Below are 10,538 nucleotides of genomic sequence, written 5' to 3'. Positions count from 1 at the left end.
CATGGAAGAAAGCAGTAAGAGCTGAAAGATTAAAAGCAGGGGAAGAACATGACTTGTAAAACTGAATGGAAGCTTGCTGTGGCTTCATAAAGCCATCTCCCCATTTACTGTCTAGCTCCTAATTATGATGGATAAAACAGACTTCCCCCTCTTCTCTCCTCCACTTTCCTCGGCTCTCCTGCTTTCGGTCTGTTACATGCTTTTGAAATCATGTAATTTCAAGGCTGCCCTTTATTAGTCTGGAGTTTGCTTTGAATGAAATACAACATGTCAAGTCATCGGATGAACATCTTTCTCTCTTGTGTGTGTGTGTGTGTGTGTGTGTGTGTGTGTGTGTGCTCCCAGTTAATAAGAGTCTATAACCAAAGCCACATGGAGCGGCTGGCACAAGTTGCTGTGAGGAAAAGGGTACCAGAGTGCAGCAATGTGTTCTCAACCATGACTCAAACTACCTTAACCCTCAACCCCCAAAACACACACACGCACCCCTATATTCACAGGGACCCTCACTTACATTCACCTCCACGGTTGAGAGGTACTGTAGATAATTAGCACATTAGCACTGCACAGTGTGCTGACATGTCAAAGTTATATGAAAAACAGAAAGACAGTTGGGCTAATTTAAAACAGATTACTTTTTTTTTTACTGCACCTCTGCATTCAGGTCTCTTCATTGGGCATGGACCTTGTGCTTACACACGTCTTGTTGAAAAAATAGACTTGAAGCATAAATAATGTGTTCAGGCCGTGTTTACGCCCTGTGAGACGGGGCTGAAACGTGAGCCTGACAGAGCTAGTGCAAACAGCTGTATAGATTAAAATGAGATTGTATCAGTTCCGTGAGACGTGGGTTGAAAAACACGTCTGAAAGGCTTGTGGTCGAGACACTGAGTTAGGCTCAGTCTTTACCACAGTGGCCGCAGTCTTTATGCTAAGCTAGGCTAAACACCTCCCAGCTCCAGCACAAACGTGAAATTGATATCCATCTTCTCATCCCATCGGAAAGAAATGAATCAGTAGCTACAAAATAATTTCTGTACTCTGAAAATCAACATACCAAGTTTCATTCCACATAGGCAATCCATCACTATAATCATATACTTATCTTTAAACCTCTGGCTGTCTGTTTTTGTCAAAGTTCTGTTCTCTAAGTTCTGTTCCGTTCTGTTATCTAAGGTTGAGGAACAGCATTATGTTACAAAGCTGTGTTTTCAGAAAGTCAAACCCAAAACACTACCAGCTGAAAAACATCTCGAAAAGAACAATGTGAGTTTATTATCTTCTTACATTAACAGTGCTGCTGCTGATCTGCTACTGACTTTAAAGCTCAGAAGTTCAAACTTCCCCACAGGACATGAGCACAGCATCAGTTTCCACTACATTACTGTGCAACAATAACATCATTTTGACAATCATATAACCAGACACACTGGATTACCTATCTCAAGCAAGTTTTTCGCCAGTTGATTTTCATGCTATAATGTGAAATGAACTAATGTCAGTGACCATCTCGGAGTTAGGAAAACGATATGTAATCAACTATGATCTGCTTTGGAAAATGGTCAGCAGTAATGTAATATTTGTGCAATTTGTAGAAAATGAGCTAAAAACAGGCATAGTCATTAAAGCTTTGAACTTTGTGTGGAACCTAAAAGCAACTTATGACATAACATATGGACCAAATGTTACAAAATATGGCTCTATATAGGCTGAACATGGACAACAGGCTGACAGGATAACATTGCCAGATTGGAATTGTGTCTACAACGTTTGTCATTTGTTTGTTTTTTACCTGGTAGCCTATGGTCTTGGAGCGACACCACTCAAGAAGGATCTGTTTGATGCTGCTGGCACTGGACACCCCAAAACTTTGAGATCGCTTCAGTTTGGGTTTAGAGTCCACTGGTTTGGGGCGACTGTACATAAGCAGAAGCAGGGAAAGGATACATGAGAGAGTTACAATGTTTAGGAAACTATTTACCATAATTCCCACATGAATCAAATGCAGCATTACATTTCATTTACCTGTTACTGGCTTCAGAGTCCAGCCTTTCAAAGATAGAGCGACGAGCCTGAGCGCCAATGTTGCGTGGCAGAGTCTGCGACCTCACCAACTCCCGCCTCCTCTCTCCGACCTGCCCAAAGGATCTGTCGCCGCTTACATCACCGTCTCTGCATGACCGGAACACAGAAGGGTCAGACAAAGCAAAACACATTTTACCCATCCTAAAAGATGTTCTTCATGAGTCACCTCTCACTCACCTGTCATGCTGCAATAGCCCTGAATAGGTGACAGACTTAGCTGGGGCTGAATTTGCTTTATCTGCAAAAGACAAGCAGTCAGTAAATCATAGCCATGATATTGTAGTCAGGATAGCATGTGTGTGTCTGAAAGTATGGCTCACCTTGAAGGCGGGGAGATCCCAGAGCTCTGATAGGTGTCGGGGTCCATGTAGAAGACACTAACAGCAACAAAGACAAAGTAAATTGAAAGTTGTCAGTATTATAATAAAAAACAAAAACAGGTGAAAGCAAATTGATGATTCTTTTTATATGTAAAATACCTCTAAAAATCTTGCAAATTAATCTTTTTTATAAATTTAAAGCCATGTAATTGCAGGTCTGAAGTTGGACATTAGAGAAAATGAGGTTCAATTCTTTACCTGAAAGCTTGGTAAACTGTGTTTTCTAATAGGAAGCTTGTGTCTTTCACTTTCTCCATACAATACAATACTGTACAATGAATGCAGCATTACAACAATAAAACATCTTACAGTAAAACCAAAGATGTCTTGACAAGCTGAGTTAGAAATGAGACCATCAGCCACCTGGTTGAATTGAAGACTCCTCTATTGGTTGGGTCTGGTTGGTGCTAGTAGCTGATTGGCCGGTAAGTGAGGCCTCAGGGACTGGAGAGGAGCGAGAACCAACAGGGCTGCTGGGAGAGTCGGGGCCCTTCATTTCTGCCGTCTTGGTGGTAGCGGTGATGGGGAGGTGGGGCATCCGCATGGCGACAGGGGCTGTGTGCTCATGTGGGAAGTCATTGGGTGGAGAGATTTTTCCGTGTACCAACTCTGAATGTTCTGGTTGGATATAAAGATGTAAAATCACATTGATGAAAGTTCTTAAAGCTGCTCTTATCAATACGTTTTATACTAACACTGGCTCAAATGACTATGTGTAATGTAAAAGGGGTTGCTCATAGTAACAAACCCACAGAGAATAATCACCAGATTCCCTCAGCTCTATGGAGCATTTTTTTCCTTTTTCAGCTCATTGTTTTGGGTGTCCACCCCACAAAAACAGACAGACAAAGTCAGGGAATAACTGGTGAACATAGTGACGCATTACAACGCATTCTCGTTAACGATAACGTACGGAAACTTATGCACAACAATTCCTTCATATCTTACATGGTCACATGACAGTTACGTTTAGCGGTCTTTACATTTAAATTTAGCTGAGAAAAGGTTGCTGTGAGCCGACTACAGAGCACTTTGAGGTGACGGTCCTTTCAGGGGCCGTTGCAGTTGAGTTTATCCAACAAAAGGTGGCCGTCATGCAGCAACGACAGTTAAGTTTTGGCACCAAAGAGTTAAGTTAAGATTAGAAAAAAAGATTGTGGTTTGAATTAAAACACCGGTCTCCTTAGGTAGTACTTGCATAGAACACGCATTTCCTAGGTAGAAGTCTTTTGGTTTTTCTGGGACACAAACTCTGCTTCCCTGCTTGAAAGCCCTGTGTTTTATGACCCAGCAGAAAGAAAAACTCGTTCAATTACTGCAACTGTGATCATCATGATGAAAAAGCGTCAGAAAACGTCTTTATTACAGGGCAACCTCTCCAACCTCATGCATTTATAAGAATTAAATCAGCCTAAAAACAACAAAGTACTCCACAAATATAAAGTTTCTCTCCTCAGTCATGTTGTGTTGAACCTCCATAAAGATGGGGGACTTGCAATAGACAGGTTATAAAAAAATAATGGTCAACATGGACGGAGCAGAAGCTAAGATACTCAGACTTTTAGTCCCTGGCACGAGTCAAGCTCCAAAAACCTTAACTAACCATAATCCCTGATGACATCATCAGGGTTGTTTTCTCAGACTTGACAAAGCTCCTCCAGAGCCACAGAAGACATTATACAACTGTTTTCACAGGCTGAGTAGTATTAGCCATAGTTAAACCATAGTCCCCCTCCCCTTTTTCTCAGGGTTAGTATGACTGCTACAGTTGTGACGTGATTACCTGTGGTAGCAGCATGTCCATTCTCCAATCCAGCATGTGTTGGGGCGGGGTCCACCTCTATTGGCTCCTCTCGCTCAATACTCTGAAACACATAGAATCGTAGTGAACACTTGCACCCTTCATTGCTTTTAAAAGGTGCATGAAGTCATATTTGACCTTTTACTGGCGAGCAGTAGGAGGGCTCCCGGGTGGAGTTTTTTTTTTACCTTCAAAACAAAGAACAAGCTGGGAAGTTAGAGCTTTGAAAGCCAGCAATTTAAGCACCAGGTGAATTAATCATTGTGGTATTGATGAGTTGTAATGACTGAGAGGCCACAGTATTTTTTGCTTTTACCATAATTGTATTTGTTGCCCTGTAATGTTCTGTTTGGAGCCATTTATAAACCAATATGTTGTGTTTGGATTCAGGGCATCACGTTCTTCTGGTTTGAACAAAAAAATAAATCCAGATGTCCATTGCTCATTGAGTCACTGTTGGACCATTTCACTCTTTCCAAGTTTTGGACTTTTCTCCAACATGTGGGCCTTTTTGACACGACTTCAGACAAAACAGAACACAACAACAAATTGACGAGGCACGAGCCAACTCCACGCATTTCCAAGGCTGCCGGTGTGTGGATAAATGAGCTGGTTGTTGTAGGCGTCGGAGGCACTGGGTTGGTGTGTAGTGTGTGTCTGCCTCCCCTCCTGTGATAAGACTTAAGAAGTCTTTGTTTTAAATCAGGCACCACTGTCACTGACACACTCAGTGATGGGAGAACTGCCAACATCTTTTTGAATGATCTGGCAGCCTGACTGCTAAAGTGATTGTGCGACATGATCAGCAATCTTGAGTTCACATTTCAACGTCTATGTAACTCTGTCTATTTCCTGTCTCTGAGATCAGCACAGACCTGCAGAGATGGCTCTTTTTCCTCTCTCCAAACACAACCAGCTTCATGGAAACAGCTAATCACCATCCTGAGCAGATACTTCTATCTCAAACTCTATACCACATGGTGCTGCTGACCCACATAGGTTGTGGGTCAAGCTGTCACTTTCCGTGTGGCCCTGTCAGACAGATAGATGGAGCTTAGTGTCTTGATAGTCGGCCCCTTTGACACAGAGCAACACATCTGAGGTCAATAGTGCAGCGCTGATAGTTGTGCACATTTTTTTCAGGTTAGTATCAAACTGAATGTCACATTATATCTGTGTTGGTTTAGCAGACCCTAAAAGAGAATTTCAGGAGACCTTCGGGCAGACAAGTTGGAGATCCTCGGCTCTTTGGCAACAAACAACTCTGACCAGCTGGTTGTGTTTCAAACTTGGCTGTCACAGTGGAATTAAATAGACAAGGCCGATTTTTGCACTGTGTTTAACCGAGAACATTATTTCACCACTGGTGCATCTGATGCATCATTTCTGTGTTTGGATGACGTCAGCATGTTTGGAAGCAGAGCCACAGCATCTGGTTAGCTTGTCTCTGCTGTCAGAAACCACTACACGAACGGACAGAAGACGGGACCATACAAAAATAAACAACCTGAACCCCTCACATGTATCTGCAATCGCTTGAAAGTGTGAAAAAGTAGGAATTTAGGGCCTTTTCAAATAAGTGCATTGTAGCAACAAGTTCTTGAGCATTTTTTACACAGTCTGCAGAACGTGGGCACTAAGTAGCATGTAACATTTTCTAAAAGCCTGGTGTAACAGATTTTTTGGGCCATTGAGGGGCAGGAAAACAAGGTGTAACCACAGCTTTGACACATTTACCACCCTATAAAGTATATGGCTAACAAGTTAGCAAACAGTTGCTTATTCACACGTCCAGCAGACACAGAGCAACATTAGCAGGAGTGGTTTTGTGTCCACCTAACGAATTTAATTCCAATATTCACTCTCCTTTTAGCTCAGTTTTGGCCTCCTGATGAAGATATCTGGCTCCTGAGCTGCTAAACATTACACACTAGCTAGTCGTTTCTTTCTCTGTCTGCTGTTTAGTACTGGGCAGTTAGCATACAGTGGGCGTGTCACAGCTAACACTGACTACTACTACTAGAAACAACACTGATCGCTGCAGTGAGACTGAACCAAAACAGTGAAGCTGCATGCCCTCAAACAATGAGGTAAAAGATGCTAAAGCTGCAGATTCTGATAATAATTATCTGTGGGATACTTAGTCATTTGATCCATTGATAAAATAACTATGTTGATTTGAGCAGCTAAGTATTTGTTGAAGCATTTTTTTACCACTATTGGCTCCTGGTTACGTTTGATAATTCACAGACCTCATTTTGAACAGTTTGCATTGGATCTACTTTCTACTGAAGAAAAAGTCACATCAAAACAGTTAGCAGTGAGTTCTGTGGATTATCTATAGTAACAGGGAAACTGTTTCTAAAGGGATGTTTAATCAATTTAAACATTTCCATTTACCTCTATTGTTTTTGGTTGGAGGCACAAAATGTCAGAGATGGATATCTCTAAACCTCTTCAAATAAATCAAAATGATCTGCATGGCTAGATACAACTACAGGTAAGGGTAGCCTACGGGGGGAAAAAAGTTTTGTAGTTTGCGTGAATCAACCCGTTCGAAAGAATTCAATTTTTTGCCAGCAAAAAGATAAAGTCTCTAGCATGGCAGAAGCCTAAAACCACCTTTGTATCCCCTCCTATCTCACCCACACACACACACATAAAGAACAAGATGCTGTTCTTGCTGTGAGATAGCATGCTGTGCTCACTTGAGGAAATGGCTGGGAGTGTGTAAATGTGTGTGTGTTTGGCTGAGCTCATCATAGAGGAATGCCGGTGGGGTGTGTGTGTTAAAACAAGTCAAGAAGAGAGTGTGTTTAGGGGGTTGTAATTTTATAAACAGTGCCCCCCGACTGTTTATGAAATGACAACCCCCCAAACACACTCTCTTCACACACACCTTGAAGGGAATAAGGGAAAAAGTGATGACATTAATATGTATGAAAAGGTGAGAAAGGCAGAGGGGAGCAGTTGTACATTGCATGATGGGAAAGAAGGCAGAGGGACGGGGTAGTGGGGTGGAAACAGCTGGCTATCATGCAGGAGGAGGGAGACAAATTGCAGAATGTCTGGCTTTGGGGAGGGGAGCTTTCTCGGCTTAAGTACTCAGATCATCAGACGTCCATGGTGGGTCAGAGGGGGAAACATGATAGCGGAGCTGCTGAGGTTCCTGTAAATTCTCTGGTATCTTGAGGTCTTTTCTGCTGGCAGAACACATTGGTGCCCTTAACACTTAACATGGCACAGTACTGACCAGGGACCTGAGGACATGCTGCACCCATCACATTTGTGCACGCATGCGGTTAAACAAGCACACAAACATTTTGGCACAAGAACCTCATGAGTATGCACACACATCAAGTGATATCTGTTGGATTTACACTGCACTTCATGGACTGATTTATTGTTTTGAGGATCATCACCCTTTATTAAAATGTGGATGTCAGCAAGACAGTAGTCTCGCACTGCCAGACCTTTCTCCAAAGCATTGTGGGTAAGGTCTGGCTCCACGCCAGATATATTCTGGGATAGAAGGAAAAAACACTCTGGGTTGTTTAGGAATCAAATTTAAAGATATCATCACCTCAAGCTATCAGCTGGTGGCAGCTTCACAAACAGTTACAATACAAGTCACGTTTCTCTTTATTGGCAGACACGTGTGTATTAGAGTATTTGCTGCCTACTGATAAGGGGCTAAAAGTAGAAACCAACATGCAAAGATGACACTAAAATAGACCAAGCTGAGCTGTGTAGGTGACCCTGAATGGGCATACAGGAAGTTTGTTTACATTCAGCTTCATCCTTATTGTCCCTGACTTCTATAAAGTAAATCAGACAAAGTTGATTAAACACTGGTTGTTTAGTCTGGGCTGCCATTAGCAGCTGTCACTCTCTTACTGCACACTACTGCACAATAGGAGAGCAACAAACGATCAATTCATGCACAATATTTCTCATAGCAGTCTCATAATGGAGTGATAGAAGTGTAAGCAGACAAAAGCTCCCTTTTCTTCTTCAGGGAACAACAAATCCTTTACTCCCCGAGAGTGCGTCATTGCATCATGAGTGGGGAACTATGAAATGTTTGGACGAAAACAGTGAAAGCAGGGAATGTGTGGAAAAGTCCTCGGTATGCATGTGAGCAGAGCCAGAGGAATAAGAAGAAGAAAGAAGATGAAGAGGAGGGTGAGGAAGGCAAAGAAGGAGTTTGATCATACTAAAGTGTTGCCATCTTTACGGGACATGTCAACCTGTACTAAACTGATGCAGGGGCGATTCTAGGATCAGACCTTTAGGGGGGCTCAGCACCATAATGCGAATGTGACACAGATACAGAGGATAAATGCAAAATATTGAACCTATGAAAAAAACTACAAAAGTTCCTTTATGGACTACTAGAATCAATTGAAATGATAATGAGGTGTAAACAATAAATAAATAATAAATAAAAAAAATGTCCTTGACTGGGTTACAGGTGCATAGCATTGGCAACAGTGACACAGGATATTAAACCTGTTTCTTTGAACCTGTAATTGTTTGCCCTCTGTCACTAACAGACAGGTTTGCAAACTTGAAGCAGTAAAATTGATTTTAAAAAAAACTTTTCTTCACCAAACAAGACAAGATAAACCAAAACATGTCCTAAACAGCTGCTAGCTAACATTCCATGTGGAGGAAACTGGACTTGGGGCTGCCAACTGGTATTGATAATGTACTTATAGATATAGTATTGTTTTGTTGTACTCTGCTCAACACATCAAATGGCAACATTTATGTTTAATATGTTACACACAAATCAATTAAAAAAATGTTTGTGATATATACGCCTGAATCCTGAGTGTTTCCATACTAAAACTAAAGTCAAATCCCAATCCTCTTCCAGCGTTAACTCAGTGGAAGTTTGGTCTTGTAATAGTAACAAAACAGCAGAATATTTGCAGATGCCACAGTATTGGTTGTGTGCATTGGGACAACGTGCCCTGGGAAACCCGTCTATTCATGAGGTATGAGGGTGCTGGGTGAGCACCACGTCCTGTGTTTAGTCGGAGGACATTGTTTAGCTGTCAGAGGCATCTTCATCATTGACACCTTAATAAAGACTTTGTAGGGGTAGGGGTTAGGTGTGGACAGGACGACTCGGCTGCTGGAGGGTGACTATTTGACGTGGGTACACTGTAGTCTGCTGGGAAACACTCAGTGCGCTCAGAATGTATCAGAACAGTGACACATTGTTGTGTTGGCTTTGTACTGCAGCACGTTGCATTTGAAATGAAACAATGTAGGTGTAATGTAATGTGCCGACTTTCCGCATTACAGTAAATTAAGGGTGTTCCTTACTTCACAATGTCAATTTATGAGCTAATGGTGTACATGTATTCCATATTACTGACTGTTTTAACACTTAACTAGTCATGGTCATTCATTTAGCCTGATAAAGAGAGACAGTAAAGTAGAGCAAGAAATGTCTATTCTTTTAACGTGAAATGTCTATTTTTTTTTTTAACATCAACCAAAGTCATGATTTACATACTGTATTTATAAATCCTTTGTCCATTGTAATCCTTTGCCAATTCTGTTCTGCAGACAGTGTGTCGTACAGAGACAAGTACTCCTTTTAATTTGCAAAACAAATGCACAAACACAAAGATTACCATCAGGACACACATGCTCCCACAGTGACGCCTTTGTGCTGACAAAAAGATGGCTGAATGAGAGAGGTAACAGGACAAGCTTAGAGTATGTTACACAATATTAATTATTACTTGTAAACTGCTATTCAGCACTGTCAATTATAATAAATGACTGACAGCCAATGACTTTACATTTTACTATAGGACACATAAAAAAGCACAGAACACAGCAGCAGTATAAGAGCAGATGTAACATATGGAGCAAGAAGCATGCTCTGGTGTACGCACAGCTACTGTAAAGATATCAGCTGGGTTCTCCTTAGTTAGTGACAGAGGATTCCCGCTCTGTAATTTCCCCCTGGGAGTCTAAAGAGGAATCCTCTCGGAGGAAGAAAGACACAGTCAAACCACCTGTTCTTCAAATAAATTCACGCAGCCTGCAATTTCTCTGCTCAGAGAATCTCAGGGAATACCACTTTGGGCTGAGAGTGGAAAATATGCACAGCCTTTGAACTGAGAGGATATAAAAACCTAATTGCAGGTGAGAACCACTGTACAGAGAAACTTTCTCTTCATAGACAAAGTACCGCTGAATGCAGGTTACAGTCTTGGCTGGTGACAAGACATGATTTCACATGTGCT

General features: G+C 41.7%; 1 protein-coding gene across 5 annotated transcripts in view; it reads right to left on the bottom strand.

The window, feature by feature from the left end:
* The window catches only part of smtnl (smoothelin, like), a 45,455-nt gene that overhangs the window by 22,631 nt on the left and 12,286 nt on the right, over positions 1 to 10,538 (bottom strand). For all 5 annotated transcript variants that reach the window (XR_004102204.2, XR_004102205.2, XM_036001303.1 and 2 more), the window contains exons 3-8: positions 4,249 to 4,330; positions 2,829 to 3,083; positions 2,406 to 2,462; positions 2,263 to 2,323; positions 2,026 to 2,172; positions 1,793 to 1,916 (exon numbers count right to left, since the gene is read on the bottom strand). Coding sequence is in view for 3 of the 5 variants with exons in the window: in XM_036001303.1 (XP_035857196.1) it covers positions 1,793 to 1,916; positions 2,026 to 2,172; positions 2,263 to 2,323; positions 2,406 to 2,462; positions 2,829 to 3,083; positions 4,249 to 4,330 (726 nt within the window). In the remaining 2 variants the exon portion in view is untranslated. The remainder of the gene's footprint in view (positions 1 to 1,792; positions 1,917 to 2,025; positions 2,173 to 2,262; positions 2,324 to 2,405; positions 2,463 to 2,828; positions 3,084 to 4,248; positions 4,331 to 10,538) is intronic.

The sequence above is a fragment of the Sander lucioperca genome, chromosome 5 (assembly GCF_008315115.2).
Source record: "Sander lucioperca isolate FBNREF2018 chromosome 5, SLUC_FBN_1.2, whole genome shotgun sequence".
In the NCBI taxonomy this organism is placed as follows: domain Eukaryota; kingdom Metazoa; phylum Chordata; class Actinopteri; order Perciformes; family Percidae; genus Sander; species Sander lucioperca.
This window is presented reverse-complemented; position numbering and strand designations above follow the sequence as displayed.